Raw genomic sequence first — 18,330 nt, 5'->3', positions numbered from 1 at the left:
TTCGTCTCTGATTTGACTGTTGTCACCAGCATCTTCACCATCCTTCCACAGCACAACACTGTATCTGAACGACAACACAATGGGGCCGTAATGTCAGCGACGAGCGAGATAAGAGCGTCTTCTCGAGAGTACTGAATCTGTGTATGGATTTAATGATGATGAAAAAGAAGAAATTCAAGTTTAAGGTGGATTTTGAGCTGGACGAGCTCTCGTCTGTCCCCTTTGTCAACGGTGTCCTCTTCTGTAAAGTCAGGCTGCTGGACGGCGGCTTCTCCGAGGAGTCTTCACGGTGAGGATGTCTGCTGTTTATACGGTCATAAACACACCGAGTGCACAACGTTAATGGCTGTCTTTAGCGTGTAGTTATCTTCTAGCTGAGCAGCTTTAGCTACAAGCTAACCAGCTAACGTGCTACATGACAGAAACTAGCTCACGTCAGTCACTTGTATGCCGCGATAACGGCGCTTTCGCTTGTTCACATTCATCGTAACCTTCCAGTCAAAGCTGTTGACTGAGGCAGAATAGCACCCGACCTGTTAAAACCTGGTTAGAACAAACTTAAAGCACGAGAGATAGTGCTCCTAAATATTCCCTAACGTTAGCTGAGTAGTTGGCATTCTCTTCGTGGTCCATGCGACATCGCTTTACATTTCACAGGGTGTGTAACTTTAATTTCCTCGTGGAATTGATTACTGTGCTATAAGGAGCCAGCTGACCTGTCACATACATACAACTCCTCGGTCTATTGTTTAATCAGCAGTCTTTGATGTCTGGCCCCTGTTAGCACCGAAGTAGGTGTTTGACTGACACCATGTTTGTCCCACTAGGGCAACTGAAACTGTAAATTAGTTGCCCACTCTATAGGTTTTTTTTGTCTTTATTTCAAAGGAACCTGACAGTGAATACTAAATTGTTTGGCATGACAGGAAACTACCTGATACCCATTATTGACCCTGGAGTCCACAGAAGTGTCACACTAATGCAATTATTGCTGTTAAGTTGAGACAAGCAAAGACCTGTTTGGTGCTTTTTAGTTCAGTTAAAGTGGCTTTTATCGTTATCATTTCCATCATTTATTAATGCTGAGTTATTCTTTTGAGTAATTGATTAGTCATTGGATCTAAAATATGTCAGAAAATTCCCATTAATGTCCTTAACCCCAAGGTGATGTCTTCGTATTGCTTTTTTTCCTCCAAACAACAATCTAAAACCCATAGTTGTTTATATTAAATGAACTATAACGCATAAAGACAGTCGTATCCTCTGTCTGTGTCTTGTCTTCGGTTTACACTGATACGTGGACTGGCTTCTAGCACTGGAGAAAGGGAAGAAGCATTTTAATGGAGTGAAGCTGTAGGGATTAGAGGGCTTCACCCACATTATGTAACAAGCCCCCTGTTTGCTCTACAGTAAGTAGCTCTTATGGCTTGATAGATGTGTTGGACTTTGTTAATCAGGATATACTTCTAAGGTTGTAACATTTAGGTAATTTTAATATAGCAGCTAAATAAAATGGAAGCAATGCTGTAAAATGGCTCCTTAAACTCACAAACCCAGTCAATGGATTTCACATGGTTGAGATTCTAATTAAAACATCCTGCTCTGGCTCTGAAATGTTTTAGCTCGGAAGAATTTGTAGTGACGAGTCTTGAGTGTTGTTAAATGACATTTTTCTGAAGCAGTTGTGTTTGTTAGACCTGCAAACTTCAATGTTTCCTCTGGCGTCTCTTTTGAGTCATCCCCACTGTGAGTGTAAGGGGGAAATGAAGCTTGTTGTTTTATGAGCCTTTCTTTTCCTTTGGTGTGGGTTGTCATCACGACTGCACCCTTGTTCCTGCCCATAACAAGTTTTCCTTGTTATGGGCAATATAGCTGGAGATAGGAAAACCCTGCACCAAAGTCATGTCAAAACCATTGGTTTTCTGTGTGTTCGTGAGATGCCTGAAGCCTGACCACATCTGTCTTTTAGAAAGGAGAGCAGCTGTAGTTCAGCGAGATATCTGACCCATCTATAGAGACGAGAGAGACAACCTCTGCGTGTGCTTAAAGCCAGACTTGCTCACAGTCACTAATGGGATTTCGCTGTGCTGAGAAGTGCTCTGAGTTACAGTACATGCAGTCAAGCTGGGATTCTCAAAGCATTCATGAGTCCAGCTGGCTGGAAGTTCCCTCTCCGGCTGTGGGAGTTCACTCTCTAAAGTGTATCAAGCCTAGGATGAAGTCAGCGTTTGTAAAACATTAGTCATGCAACTGGTACTTCTTATTGACGGAGGCTGGGATGCGGGGCACAACTCGGGCCTGAACATTCAGTCAGTCTAACTGTCTTAAACAGGGATCTGCACACCCTGGTAATCGTCTTATGTCGGCAACACGTCTGTGACATTTATGTTTGTGTCCCTTGTCTCTTGCTGTCCTTATTTCACATGCAAACTGTTGTCAGTTTTTTTTTTTGACTTGTTGCATTGTTGTAATTGGTACTACATGTGAGAAAACCATCAGCTCTGCTTGTATTTAAATCCAGCAAAGCTGATCTAAATGAATGGCACGTGGGCTGTCTTGACAGACGGGAGTTGGTTGGGAGAGTGGGAGAGGAGAGGATGCCAGTGAGAGAGAGGCCATCTGGGGTATCGAGATGCTGCCCACGCATACGCGCTCTTCTCTCTTTCACTTCATCTCATGTTCTCACTGAGAGTCGGCTACACCTCACTCTCATTGGATTTTACCCTCAGGTTATTGGCGGCGGATGCGTGTGCATGCATTTCTTTATTACTCTCGTGTCTTAACGAGCTACACCTGCCGCCGATTGAGCAGTGGAACGAGCCACAGGTGAAAACAGGACTGTAATTAGTGAGCTTGAACCGGGAAGAGATGTGAGGATTGTTAATCCAGTAGTTATTCAACCCGAGTGGCTTTCATTGTTATTTAATAATGATATTAAAATTAATGCAATGAGACTTGCTTTAACAATTTGCTTTAAATAATATATTTCTTTCACAACCATTCTTGCATTTTACAAAAGAAGCCAACGTTCTCACATGTTGAATATGGTGCTGAAGCAGACACACAAAAACAACAAGTCTAAAAATGGTTTTATGTTTTAAATCTGAAAACCATTTCATCGAAAAAGAAGTACTACAGCTACGAAACAGTTCAGCTAATCAATGCCAGCTTTTAACTTTTTTTTGTTATATTGTCATAAACATTCTTTCCCATGTATAATATATGATGCATTATAATTCTGGTACAGAGCCAGACCGTTCATCGGAGGTTACAATGTGCGTTTTCCAAACCACGAGAGGAAATGAGCCGGTTTTTCAGCTGTACAGAGACGCGTTAGAACGATTAAGCTTCATGAGGAATGAAATCCCAAACCCTGCCAGTTTTAGCACCAATCTCAACCCAAGATGTCTAACGTCCAATTGTAAATGATCCCTTAGACCCCAACATGCAACCTAAGCAGAACAAAATCATGATATCTGACCTAACAGAGTGCCTAACGATGGTCTTTGTTTGCGTGATTTGCTCTCACAGGGAGCCGGTGCAGGCCAACTGTGTTCGATGGAGGAAACGGTTCTCGTTCCCCTGCAAGATGAGCGCCAATGCAGGGACGGGGGTACTGGACCCCTGTGTGTGCCGGGTGTCAGTCAGAAAGGTACCGTATGAAGCCACTGTGTTCACATTTCAGATACACCTCCATAGTGTTGTTGATCCATAATGTGACACTTTGCACGGGGATGACGAGGTTCAGGTTAAAGATGCGTCGGGCGAGGATTTTATGGCTATTGTTCATGTCGGTGTAAAAACAAGGAAGCAAAAAAAGAGGAGTGTCTCATCCTTGCTGACAGAATTGGTGTACCTGGGTTTAAATTCCAGTATTGGTTACATTCACTTTTTATACAGCAAATTGAAACTGGAGTGTGAAATATGAACTCTAAAACGCAGTCGGCAAGCACAGCAATCTGAAGAAAACAGACTCCTCACAGTGAAATCTTTGACCTTTTCTCTCCTCTAACATTTAACCTTAAACACGAGCGTTCTCTGGTTGTTCCCTCGTGTCACGTTACGTAGTTTTTAGGATATACGGTAGAAAAAACAAGGGAGTGGATAAGCCTGAATAAGCCTGAAAGGGCATCTTGTGTTTGCTCACCGTAGCTGCAAGCTGTTCCTGGTGTGCCGTGCCCTCTTTGTTTTAGAACATGGAGCATGTCAAGTACCCAGAACCCTGTGTTATTTTACTTTACCAGTATTTTGGTTTTGAACTTTAAAATGTCAAGCAGCAACCTATTGCTACCATTTGGACCCAACATCAGAATTGTACAGTGTTGCTGTGATTTCTCCTCTGATGGAAAGTAGCATATTTGTAATATTGTTATAGTTTACCGGACCAGTATTAAATTAGTTTTAAGTCTTAAATGGTCAATAACTCGTGTAAGGACACATACCATTTATAGTGCCGGGACTGGAGAGTGTGAATCAATATCTTGATTTGTACGGAGCTAAAACATTTAATTAAACTTTCTTATTTTTTTAAACCTATTCCTGCTTGAATGAAGCATGAATTTTGATGTTTCATTTTGATGTTTCTGCTTCTCTTTTCCAGGAGCTGAAAGGTGGGAAGGCATATGCAAAGGTGATTCCTCACACACTTGCTTCATTCAACCCCCATCTCCTAACCCAACCTCCAGGTCACCTAGATTTACAGTAATCAGCCGTATTTATGTAGATAGCCATGTGGGCCCGTTGCGCACAGATGGCCTTCACTGCCTGCAGGTTGGCTCATGGAGTCATTCCGTCTCCCTTTCACTGTTTGCAAGTAATTATTTACTGAGCATGCTAAATTTAGACTTTCTCGACGAGATAAAAGCCCTCTCCCCCTTAATCTTGACATTGTAGAAGATTAAATATTTTGTTTTAAAATGTGCTCACTGTTGTCATGTCACATCTAGAGATTGTCATAGTGCTGACTGGTCTAAACATCGGCCTCCTGGGAGAAAGCAAAGTTCACTCGTGTCATTTTTCTCCTTCAGCTTGGTTTTGCAGATTTGAATTTAGCAGAGTTTGCCGGCTCAGGGAATACAACTCGCAGATGTCTGCTGGAAGGCTACGATACCAAAAATACCCGCCAGGATAACTCCATTCTCAAGGTAACATTCGAGCTCCGGTGTCACATCCACACCGGTCTGATTTGACTTCTTTAGGTGGAAATACAAGCCTGGTGTTTTGCTCAACTAGGAAGTACGCAAGGAAAATGTTTTTTGCAAAAACATTTAGGATTGCTTGGAAAAAAAATGGCTAGGTTGCCAGTTAGGCCATTAGATTGTAGCCAGAAATTATTGTATTTTATATATTATCTGCTTTATATTGTGTATAACAGTCTTTAATTTGTGACAAAACTAATGAACAAAAAGGCAAAAAAAAAAGAGAATGATCCCCAAAAGATGAGATGGTTCATCTACAGTTCTCCAGTGACTTTTGGAGTTTATTTCTTGATTCTTGTAAATTTGAAACAACTATGCTTGAACCAAAAACACCTTTCCCTTTCTTTCCTTAAACCAAGAATCCGGGCCAATGGAAACTGAATGCAAAGCAAACCTGAATAAACTAACAAGTGTCTTTTTCTATTCTTAGGTCATCATCAGTACACAGCTCATGTCAGGGGATCCCTGTTTTAAAACGTAAGTTAAAGTGATAGTTTTCCACTTGAGTATGGCGCAAAATCTGCTTTGGTCTGCAGTTCATAGTCTGTATTAGGTGTGTCAGGAAGTGTGTCAGCTGATTGTAGTTCAGTCGTTTGGGACTCTTAACCATACAATTTCAATTGTAAAGCCATTTAAATACAGAAGCTTGAGAATTAAACTATTCTCAGCTTGGCCTGTGCTCGACTCTGAGTTTGCCAAAATGTAGATATAACTGACCTGGAGCGGACTGTAATTTAAAGCAGTGTCCTCTCTTTCTCCACATGTCCTGTCTGTATCTCTACTACCACTATCAAATACTGCCAACGTCTTAGAAAAGAAGTATTTGTATTTATTCTGTGCCAAAGTTATGACGTCAAATCTGCTGCTGATTGCATTTGTTTTGGAGCGAATCCAAGAATGCTGCTGTTAGTGTGCTGCTGACAGCTAGACTTGGGAAAGTTTCATGGGAATGGAATGAGACAGATATACGCTGACTAAAGAACTGTTGGCTCATCAGACTTTCGCATGTCAAAAGCACTGATTTAGTTCATCCTGCGTGTGACGAACTGTAAGTTGTCATTCTAGTATAAATATGATTTCAGTGAAAGTGTGTCAGCACAGAGAGGGAAATGCTGCTTCACCCAAGGGCAACATTCGACCTAAAAATTATTCAGTAGCCTGTATGTTAATGCAAAAAGCTGCATCTTCTGTTATTGCAGCATTTATTGAAACATTGAGTGTCTACAGTATATTCACTTCTTAGCTTTTATAGCTAACTTAATGGTATTTTCCTTTGATTAATCTTAATGTTATAGTCCTCCCTCCCCCATTGCTCCCTGTTTATGTCTCTCTCACCTTGCTTTGTATTTATGAACAATTGACACATGAAATGAAATACAAGACAGGAGAGAGAGCCTGACTGTCTTCCTTGTCACCAGGCCTCCCTCCACAGCCACAGTGATCGGGATCCAGGGGGATGGAGAGAGCCTGCTAGAGGAGAGGAGGGGAGGAGACTCGCAGAAGGGTTGTTCTGGTGAGACAAGTCGCTCCTCGTTACACTCCTCTGGTCTGCTTAGTCATCCCATTGGCTTTCCCACACAGAAACGTACAGGTTTTGTTCAGCAAAAACTCACTTGTGTCGCTCTACATTAACAGCTTTGAAATCACTCCTAACAGCTGCTGCTAATGCAAACCGACCACTGCATGCTGCTCACATTATTAAAAGGTTCCACACTGGTTAATGAATGGCTTTTATTGTGAAGGAGCTACGAGAGGGAAAGCCTTATTTGTCACAGAGTTTAGCAACTTACATCAGCAGTAAGGTGCAGGCCAATATAGTTTAGTATGTGTGCACTCTGCAGCAGGATGCACTCGTGCTTTATGTAACTGCTATTCATCTCCCATCCAGCACTATGAAGATATTTCTTTTCCAGCTGTTACACTTCTCTGCTGTGTTTCACCCCCATCTCTCTTGCTCTGTGTGTGTTTCTCCATGTGTGAACACATCGCAGTGTTGTTCCTCCTGGAAGCTTCAGAATGTAGCGCAGCTCTTTCATGTATAATTTAAACTAGTTCTCTTTTAGATCGGCTACAATCTGCTCTGTCCTGTAGGCTCTTACATGGTTAAAAATAGGAGTGTGTGCAAGCGAGTCTGTCTGGGGGGGTTGTGTAATTTGCATGTGCACAATTTTTTATTCATCAGCATCATCCTGTCTTGGCATGTTTGCAGTGAATGTGCAGGTGTGTTTCACGTGTGTGAGCAGTATCAATTCAAATGGATTTTTGATATAATATATTCCTGTATGCTTACCCTCCCAGACATGTTGTGACAAACAATACATTGAGAGATTCTGTTAACCTTTGGATGCATCGGTCACTGGAACCTACAAGTGGGTCAAAAATGACCTGCATGAGAGTTAGAATCAAGAGTTTTTGTTCATAATAATAAAGATCGTCTTCGTCTTTGCACAAAACAATGAATTCTACACAAGAATTCTACAGATTCATTTATTTGTCATTTTTAACAAATTTTAAGATAAAATGGCAAGAAACATTTTCATACCACCTGTTTCTGTCCATGATCACTGCACACTGCTTTATTACATTTCACACGACTGTTTACTTTTTGGGCAGATGAGACCTTCTTTTCACTTGCAGTTATATTGGGGGATAAAACCCAGCTATGCAGCTCAGAGATAACGTCTCCTGAAACGGTGTCTTTATTTCTGTTGTGTTGCTGAGGCGCAGAACTTTTCTTCCTGTCCTGCAGACATTTGAACTCTGAACTGTTCTGCTTTCTTGCAGCTCAGGTTTGCCTACTTCACATTAAAATAGTGGCACACATGTTCATGTTGCTGCACATGTTTTTAAATACTATTGTACGTACAGTTCCATCTGTTTTCAAAATTGTCATATTATTTTTGCTCTTTGGTTCCCCTCTTTGTCTGATGCTGTTGTTATCATGGGACAAATATGGTAACAGTATTGAATAATAATTCCTTTCAAATGTGTTCATTTTTGCTACAACCCAGGCAGAGCCACTGCAGTGGTCAGTCGCTCATTAATTCAGGGATGCTGAAGTAAGGGACAGTGTGTGGTGTGGGAGGCAGAGGGAAGTTGTCTCTGTTGGTGTAACTGTTGCCTGTTTGTAGAAATAAGCAACAAATCAACAGCTAGTAACACAATCTCTTTCATATGAACAGGTGCTTTATAAACTATCTGGGGCTGGAAATGTATGGTCATGTCTGTCTAATTTAAAGAAGAGAACAGTATGTTGACAAGCATACTTGATCATTTACAAAAGGAAACCTGTGTTGTTGAATTATCAGGTTTTTTTCTGTGTTCCTGTTTTAATTTTGGCTGAGCACATAACCACAACTTTTCACTTCAGAAATGATTTGGTTCAGCTATTTCTGCTTTCATTCACAAACCTATCTATGCCACACATCTGGTGTATTGAGCTAACAATGAGCTGCGGTATTAAATAAGAACAAAGCGTGGGTCTCTGCAGATTTCGTGCTTATTTGGCCCCAGTTTCTGACTATTCGAGGAGGCATAAGAAAACCTGAACATGTGGCTTTTTTACTTAAATTATGGCAGTTCAATAGAAGAACAGACACATGTAGCGCTGTTGTCATCCCGTTTGTCTCTTCTTCTGTTCTTTCTAATGCAGCAGAGAGTCGAGAAGGGAAGTGTCCTGTTGTTTCTGATGATCTTGGGGGGTGCGGCCACTCCCGAACATCCAGCTACGCCAGCCAACAGTCCAAACTCTCAGGTACGGGAACACCCGTTTAAAACATCTAAAGTTTTTATTTTAGATTCACTGTTGTGGACCTGACATTGATGGCAGGCAATCATCGAGACCGCTTTTTGGATCTTGATATAATGTTTGTGGCTGTCAAAGCTGGATTGGTGAGTGACGGAATTAAAACAGCCTCAACTACATAATGCACACAAAGCTTTTGACTAAAGAGGAGCGAAGTGGTACAATCATTTTCCATTGACAATCCACCAGAGCAGTTCAAACCTGAGGCTCCAGTTTCCATTACAGGCAGATCAGATGACTGTAATAAAAGATCAGGGGAAGTAGGAAGATGCACTGAGAGCAGCTCTAATGGCCCGCCAATGTTTTACATTTCCTGCCTCATATTAGTTTGTGGGGAGTATGCCCTTCCATGGCTGTAATGAACTGATGCCCAGATAATAATGATGATGATGATGATGATGATGATAATAATAATAATAACTAACCTGCAGAAAATGTAGCAATTGAATGCTTAAATGAATTGCAAAGCATTGCTGTAAATACAGAACTTTTAAAGCACAAATGCATTGCACTTCTGAAAAACTGAAATTTAAAACTTGCAGAGTCAAAAGCTTAAACCCTAACCCTAATACATAAAGAAGCTAACAGCTGACCCTAAACCTAAAAAAGCTGGAAGCTGAACTGTAATACTGTCAAAGGTCGAAGATGAAAGGAAGAAAGTAGTATTTGGCTGGAATAAACCTTTAAAAGTACAAATCTGTAAAAGAAAGTAGTATTTTGGTGGAACAAATCATTAGAAGTATAAGTCCTTAGACAGAAAATAATATTTGGGTAGAATTATCTTTAAAACTGTAAGTACTTGGATAGAAAGAAGCATTTTAGTGGAATAAACCTTTAAAACTTCAAGTAGACAGAGTAGTATTTGGGCAGAATGAAACGGTAAGTACTTGGACAGAAAGTAGTATTTCAGTGATTCCCCTGAGACAGGATTACAATTTAGCTTCCAGCTTTTCTAGCAATGTATTTCAGCTCTCAGCTTCTTTATGTAATGCAGTTCAGTTTTTCAGTGCGATGCACTTGTGCGTTAAGATTTCTGTATTTTTAGCAATGCTTTGTAATTATTTCCAGCTGCCAGCATTCAGACACATTTTCTGCAAGAAATGCATTTTCTAGTCAAAGTGATTTACATGGTTGAACCCGGATTAAAACATTCGCAATTAAAATAATACAAAAATAAAATGTAATAAAATACTCAAACAATAATATACAATAGCGACAATAATGATAAAACAGTGTGCTAGCATTACTGAAATGCGTTTTTACAAAGTTAGTTTTATGAAGCAGTGTTTGCGTGTCACTGAAACTACTGAACGGCTAAATCTTTTAAAACACTGCAAGTTGCAAATCTGGTCGACAGCGCAGCAAAATTAGTTTTGCCCCCCAAAAACAACACGTATAATGCCTCTCATGAAGAACAGATCATTGATTCATGATTTGTTTTATTTCAGATATTAGGCAGTAAATCTTATCTTCTTCTACACTTATTCACAGCAATTTTTGGACTTTAACTGCAGAAATTATAACTTGCATACAATACGTAATTTAATGAATCTTGTTAGCTGGTGTTTGCAATATTTTCAATACTACAATACATGTTTGCAGGATTTCCTCAGGGCATACAGTTACATACAGTTGTGGTCAAAAGTTTACATACACTTGTAAAGAACATAATGTCATGGCTCTCTTGAGTTTCCAGTTATTTCTACAACTCTGATTTTTCTCTGATAGAGTGATTGGCACAGAACCCTTCTTTGTCCCAAAAAAAATTCATGAAGTTTGGTTCTTTCATGACTTTATTATGGGTTAACAGAAAAAGTGCCAAAATCTGCTGGGTCAAAAATATACATACAGCAACATGAATTAGCAATTTTGGTGACTTAGAAAGTTGTGTCAATGAAATGAGCTTCATAGCATGGCCTCTTAACTTCTTGTGAGTGATTATGAGTGACTACAGCTGGTGACTTCTCTGAGGCCATTTAAATAGGGCTCATTGGATACAAACGCCCACAAACGCTACAATGGGAAAGTCAAAGGAGCTCAGCATGGATCTGAAAAAGCGAATCATTGACTTGAACAAGTCAGGAAAGTCACTTGGAGCCATTTCAAAGCAGCTGCAGGTCCCAAGAGCAACAGTGCAAACAATTGTTTGTAAGTATAAAGTGCATGGCACTTTTTTGTCACTGCCACGATCAGGAAGAAAACGCAAGCTATCACCTGCCGCTGAGAGAAAATTGGTCAGGAGGGTGAAGAGTCAACCGAGAACCACCAAAAAGCAGATCTGCCAAGAATTAGAAGCTGCTGGAACACAGGTGTCAGTGTCCACAGTCAAGCGTGTTTTGCATCTCCATGGACTGAGAGGCTGCCGTGCAAGAAGGAAGCCCTTGCTCCAAAAGCGCCACCTTAAGGCTCGACTGAAGTTTGCTGCTGATCACGTGGACAAAGATAAGACCTTCTGGAGGAAAGTTCTGTGGTCAGACGAAACAAAAATCGAGCTGTTTGGCCACAATGCCCAGCAATATGTTTGGAGGAGAAAAGGTGAGGCCTTTAACCCCAAGAACACCATGCCTACCGTCAAGCACGGTGGTGGTAGTATTATGCTGTGGGGCTGTTTTGCTGCCAATGGAACTGGTGCTTTACAGAGGGTAAATGGGATAATGAAGAAGGAGGATTACCTTCAAATTCTTCAAGATAACCTAAAATCATCAGCCCGAAGGTTGGGTCTTGGGCGCAGTTGGGTGTTCCAACAGGACAATGACCCCAAACACACATCAAAAGTGGTAATGGAATGGCTAAATCAGGCTAGAATTAGGGTTTTAGAATGGCCTTTCCAAAGTCCTGACTTAAATCCCATTGAGAACATGTGGACAATGCTCAAGAAACAAGTCCATGTCAGAAAGCCCTCAAATTTAACTGAACTGCACCAATTCTGTCAAGAGGAGTGGTCAAAGATTCAACGAGAAGCTTGCCAGAAGCTTGTGGATGGCTACCAAAAGCGCCTAATTGAAGTGAAAATGGCCAAGGGACATGTAACCAAATATTAGCACTGCTGTATGTATATCTTTGACCCAGCAGATTTGATCACTTTTTCTGTTAACCCATAATAAAGTCATGAAAGAACCAAACTTCATGAATGTTTTTTGTGACAAAGAAGTATCTGTTCCAATCACTCTATCAGAGAAAAATCAAAGTTGTAGAAATAACTGGAAACTCAAGAGAGCCATGACATTATGTTCTTTACAAGTGTATGTAAACTTTTGACCACAACTGTACATACTCTTATAAAAATAGTAATAAATTATAAAATCTTTGCCATCTATCTCAGGATACAGCACAGGTCACTCCCGCTCCTCCAGCATGTCAGAGTTCAGCCACCGGAGAAACCATTCGGTTGGCAGCGCCTCGACGGGCATCGGCAGCATCCCGGAGCCCAGCGAGGACCGGGACCGTGAGTCCAGACCCTGTCCTGCTCTACCCGAACACCCAGTCCCCAACGCCACCACTAGCAACCCGGCGGGTACACCAGTAAGGAGCGCTTCGTCCTGTGAACGACTCAACCGGTGAGTCTCTTTAGGTCATTGGTCAAGAAATGTATTTTGTGAAAAGTACATCCAGACAATAATCATAGTTCTGTTTAATGAAGAGGAAGCAGCAAGTCGTGGTGATCACTTTTTATTGTAGGTGATGAGCACAAAACAGAGGAGCAGTTCTTTAAAGGAAGCTGACAAACTTTAGATATAATCACATTTCAGGAAGCAGCGGAAGACTATCTGTGGTTTCATTATGTGGTGTCAATAGGGGCTCTTTGTGTTCATGAAAGTGTTAGTCATTGTGTTTGTGGAATCTAAAAATGTCCGACCACAACTCAAACCCAAGACTGGGGAGGGTTTTAGGTACTTTTTTGGTTGAAGGTGCACTTCATATTCAGCCAACCTCTTTGAAGACCAGCATTTAGTTGTGTATTTCTTACACACTGTGGCATGTTTTACTTTATTCAGATATTATTTGGTTTTGGTAAACTAGCCTTTTCGCTTTCTTTCAGAGAGAAAGATGAGAAAATCCGTACCACTCTCATAAATTGTACCCTAACCCTAACCCTGCTACCACGTGCAGCTCGAGTCTCCACTGACGAACCTCACAGGGACAAAAAGAGTCCAGAAAGTTCCTGCGCCAGCTAACACATAGTCAAATAGCCTGGCTCACATCCTCTTGTAAAACCACAGTTCTTGTATGGATTAAACTAATTATTGGTGATCTTAAGAGGTGCTGGTAGGCCGCCCCCAGCAGGCACAATGAGACATCTATTCTACTAAAAACACAATGGAATCCCTCGGCTTACTGGTTGACCACATCCCTGCTTAGCACTAAATGAAATGTAGATTCGTTCATGATAAAAGAGCATTTCCATTTGGCAGTGGAAGCCATTATTGGTCAAATAGACACAGAATGACTCTCTCATGTCCTCTCCTAAGACACCCTGTGAAGCAGGACTCCATGGAGTCTCAGCTGAAGAGGATGGACGACACGCGGGTGGATGCTGACGATGTTGTAGAAAAGATTCTCCAGAGTCAAGACTTTACACCCAGCCTACTGGACTCCAGTGCTGAAGGTAAGCTACACATCCAGAGAAATAATAAATCTATGGGAATCACCATATCTGCAGGTTTTAATTCTTTTGTGTGTTAAGTATGTTCCCAGGACGATTTTACCCTTCTTCTTGTATCAACTCTTCAAGGAAAGTTACAAAGCGCAACCATATTGTCAAACTCGTAGCAGAAACAATCCATTACTTGATTGACCGTAAATTAAAAGTAATTTATGAAGTAAAAAAGCACAAAATGTGCTGGTTCCACTGTCTCCAATTTAAAAGATTTGCTGCTTTTCTGTGTTTTAAATAATAAGTGCTCTGGTTATTTATAATTTGCATTTTTAATTGCATTTTTTACCCTTTTATATACTACAAATTCTAATAAAAATTGACTAGTGCTGCTATCTACCAATATCTATTCATTATTTTGTCTATAAAATGTAAGGATATAAATGCCCATTCAATGTTCTTAATTGGAAAAAGAGCATATTTATATTTATGAAGCTGGCTTCAGCAAATGTTTGGATTTTTGCTTGAAAATGGACTCAAACCCTAAATCAATTATCAAAATAGTTGCCGACAAATGACCATCAACTAATCAACCAATAGACCAACTGTTAATTTTATAATTAACCACAAACGCATCCTTCAGTTGTATGGATCAATCATTAGCTGCACAGCTACTTTGCGTAACACAATAAATAACTCGGCGGTATCGTGTTGCCTCCGTGAGTCAGTCTGTGTGCTCTGTGGAGCACAGTATTGTTTTTCTTTCCAAGGCCTCATGCAGCTCAAATCTAGGAAAAGAAAGCTGCTATCGATACATGATTATTTTTAGATTGCCTAGCAACTGGCTGCTCCTCATGACAGGAATGATACAGGATGTGGATGCTCGCTGTACTGACCCAATGTTACTGCAACTCTGTCTGCTCCAGAGGAAGGCTTGCGTCTGTTTGTTGGCCCCGGGGGAAGCACGGCCCTTGGAAGCCATCACCTTCCCACCAGGTGAGCACGTTCACCGTACTTGTACTAAATTATTTCTTTCTCATAGAAGATGGAGAGCGTGGAGGGAGTTGATTAAGTCTTTTGTTACAGATTCAACAATTATTGGTGCAAAAACTGCTGTCTAGGAGATCTTTTACTTTACTGTTTCAGCTTTTATTCCAAATGGGAATAAGGATAGCAATATAAGTCTGAGGGTTGATCCACCACTTTGGTTCACAGCTACTAGATGGATTGCCATGATATTTTTATAACAAACCTGTCCTCTAGCACCACCATGAGGTAGACATTTTTGGTTTAAGTCAAACGTCTCACAATGTAGATATAAAGCTGTGTCATGCTGCAGAGTATCGGCTGTGTGCTTGGGTGAGAAAAGGATTCATGGCCACTTTAAAAAAGGTACTCTAGGTCGGAGAGGAGTGTGAAACTGATATATAACAAGTAACTATTTGTAAGACAAGAGGAGCTAGATAAGTAGGAATAACAGCTGCACTACTGCTAGTAAGATGATACCGACCTATCAAACCAATGGAATCAGCCACAGAAGTTTAGCTTATGCAGACACAACATGGATATTAGCTGCCAAGTATCTGCTCTTTGTGTGGGTGGGAGTGGAAGTTAAAGGCATTTTACAAGTAAGTTGGGTCAGGATTAGAGAATGCTGTCATGGCGCCCAGTAGATTAAACCACTGCAGGGCCGAGTGACACTGTAGCTGAAACTCTTGAAAGAGGGAATGATTGATTCGACTCTACTGTGTGATGTGTGTGCCAGATACTACACCGAGTTGCTAATATCAGCTTTTCTCGTTGTCCCAGGGTGGGAGCTGGAGCGTACGAGCAGGTGGTGATAAAGCGTTAAGACCTGCAGCCTTTCAGAGGTGGACTGACACGGCTTGTATCAAAAAAAACACTGGAGGCGAGGCAGTGTCAATTTCAATCTGCATTCCTACAGCACACACACAACCTGATCAGCTCCCTGTCTGACCTCACAACAGTGCCCTGCTGTGTTCAAGAGTCCCGTAGGACACCGTAGCTCGCTGATAGAGAGGTAACCCGTTATTATCTCGGGGTAAACATACACATATGAAGGGAAACGACGCATTGCCAGATGGTTCAAAATATTAACATGTATGTAACAAACTCATTTTCTGGGTGTAGATTAGCCTCATCTATTTGAGGTCAACTTCATCAGCCAGCATCCGAACCAACTCAATTAAAGCGGTTAGGAAGTGAAAGAAAACGGTTAATCTTTCTCTCTAATGGAGGACACCGGGACAGGCTGTGTGTGTGTGCATCATCAGAATACACTGAAGAAGAGTATGCAATGCGCTTTCAATACATTCCTTTAGTCTCTCAGTGTTTGTTTTAGACCTTCCTTTTCAAATAGGATGTTCTTTTTAATATTCGCCTATAAGCTGCTTAAAAACATTGTAGTTGTTGGCGCTCTGACGACCGTCGGTGTTTTGAAGTTGAGAATGTTTTACTACAAAGACGAGGCCTCAGACTCGAGGTGTGTGTGTGTGTGTGTGTGTGTGTGTGTGTGTGTGTGTGTGTGTGTGTGTGTGTGTGTGTGTGTGTGTGTGTGTGTGTGTGTGTGTGTGTGTGTGTGTGTGTGTGTGTGTGTGTGTGTGTGTCAAAGACCACTTTAAGTAGAAACTGTTATCCTGGTTGAGTGGAGGGATGTGATGTGTTCTCTTGGAAAATGGGAGAACATGAACAATTTGCTTAATCGTAAACACAAGATGATCTCATCATTTCTCGTGTAGAAAACCCTACAGTACTATTCTGCCTTACAAAGGTCACAACATATTTGTTCAAAACTGAGTTTTCAAATCTTTTTAACATGAACTGACATCTTGGTAATCTAGTTACCTTAACAGATCTCAGTAACCTCCATCTTTTCTTTTGACTCTAGTGACATTAATGTGCTTTGGTGTGTTTAAGCTACCTTCAAATCACTAATGTATTAATTTGAAAATTATTATATTGATTTTACTATAAATATATATCAATAGATGTAAAGACAGACACCCACAAAAACATATACATTTAATTCCTGTAATCTAAAAACAATAAATAATCAAAATAAAGTTTATTTTCGTAAACAAGGACAAGATAGCTGAAAGAACACATTTTGTGGGTACAGACACGTCAAATTCACCAAAGAACCAAACGCAGTGTGCAGTATCTGCTTCTTTTTCTTCCTCTTTATGGCTATTCTTTGTTTGGGGTTAAGGACTCAGCCTAAATTATAAAAATAAATATACTACTGTCTGCCTTTGTAGAGCAGTAAACACGGAATATAAAAAGGGGCTTCTATGATGAATCTTACTGTAGAAGGGCATATATCTCATGTATCTATTGTACACCTATGCTTTGCACCTCTACGTCTGTCTGAGCCGGCCTGTTGACCAGGAAGCTTCCATCAGTGAACAAAGATCCTGTGATGTACTAACAATTGTGTTTGTGTGTGACTGTTGCATAAAGTAATGTGTTTCACTTAATGATTGTACAGAGAAGGACTAGTTAAGTAATCCACTGCCATGAAGACGATACTCAACAGCACCTGTTTTAAAAAAAAGACCCAGAGTGATAGTTCTGTTTGTATCTGTACCCTACCTAACATCTTAAAACCACTTTAATTATCCAACACAATCAACACACGAGTGATCACAATCTAATCTCAAACTAAATCAAGGTGAGAGTTTTGAAAGCCTGATAGTATCGGGCACGTCGACTATTTACCTTTCCAGTCTAATTTATTCAGTTTATTAGAGAATTTGTCAAAGTACACAACACACTGTTATTACCTGGGACCCTGTCAGGCCTATGCATATTCAGACAATATTAAGATGCATTCTAACTATTGAAAACAGACTGTACAGTATCTGTAATCTTCTGTCATAAGCCATAGTAGAGGTAGGATACTTCCTCTTCTTGATAAACTATATCTGTGTTCTATTAATATCCGCACACGTGTCATCAGTGTATGGTGTTTTAACTATACGTCACCGTTCTGTCCTATGTCTGTACGTTCAGCATGATGAAGACGTCCTTCTGTTAGCTTTTCCTCATTTGATATCGTGCCATCTTTTAATCTGAATATTACCACATCCAAGGAACGATTCCGCTTGCCTCTTTAGCATGTAGGAAAACATTTTGTTCTCATTACTTCCATGTTAAAGCAGATGTTTGCGCAGCGTATGATGTAACTGTAAATCAGTGTGTTTTTTATTTTTGGCATGATTTAAATCTCATCTTTAAAAGATATCATCTTTGTTTTTGAATCTGTCAGTGCTGATATTGTGCCATATTTTTGCTAAATATTTTATTAAGAAAAAAAGTGTCACTACGCAGTTAAGACGGTGTTAAGTATATGATTTATGGCCAACATATATCAACTATTGGAGTTTTTAGAGTGTTTTTTTGTGATAAAAATCATTTGTTTTACCTGTGTGACACAGGTATGATTATCTCGGTACCTAACATGTTGTTACAAACATGGTCTCTTCTTCTCTTCTGTGAAGCTGTTATAAAACTGTATATTAAACTGTCAAATGTATTCTCCTGTAAAGTGATCTGTTCTGACGCTGTCCAGTGTTTCCCGTCACAGACTTGTCCTCTCGGCCAACGTTTTCTTCCTGAACGAGTGTGCTGGATGCTTCAAATGTGTACCTCGCACTGTTGAATAAAACCATCTAAAACCTTGAGCATGTATGAGATTGTGCTTCAACTTGGGT

General features: G+C 40.5%; 1 protein-coding gene across 2 annotated transcripts; it reads left to right on the top strand.

The window, feature by feature from the left end:
• Positions 1-31: 31 nt before the first annotated feature.
• On the top strand, positions 32-18,300 carry fam102bb (family with sequence similarity 102 member Bb). Of its 2 annotated transcripts, none has more exons than XM_068725025.1 (11): positions 32-289; positions 3,532-3,652; positions 4,601-4,630; positions 5,028-5,144; positions 5,629-5,675; positions 6,617-6,711; positions 8,854-8,952; positions 12,326-12,560; positions 13,473-13,609; positions 14,524-14,593; positions 15,407-18,300. In XM_068725025.1, exons 1-11 carry the CDS (start codon positions 144-146, stop codon positions 15,447-15,449), a joined length of 1,140 nt encoding a protein of 379 aa, XP_068581126.1. In that variant the 5' UTR covers positions 32-143; the 3' UTR covers positions 15,450-18,300. The 2 variants fall into 2 exon arrangements, with proteins under 2 accessions (XP_068581126.1, XP_068581125.1); XM_068725024.1 differs by having other exon boundaries at positions 8,851-8,952.
• Positions 18,301-18,330: the final 30 nt, after the last annotated feature.

The sequence above is a fragment of the Cebidichthys violaceus genome, unplaced genomic scaffold, assembly GCF_023349555.1.
Source record: "Cebidichthys violaceus isolate CVI_PGR_0920_01 unplaced genomic scaffold, fCebVio1.0.p SCAF_33, whole genome shotgun sequence".
Classification (NCBI taxonomy): domain Eukaryota; kingdom Metazoa; phylum Chordata; class Actinopteri; order Perciformes; family Stichaeidae; genus Cebidichthys; species Cebidichthys violaceus.
The sequence above is the reverse complement of the archived record's forward strand: the minus strand, read 5'-3'. Positions and strand labels throughout refer to the sequence as shown.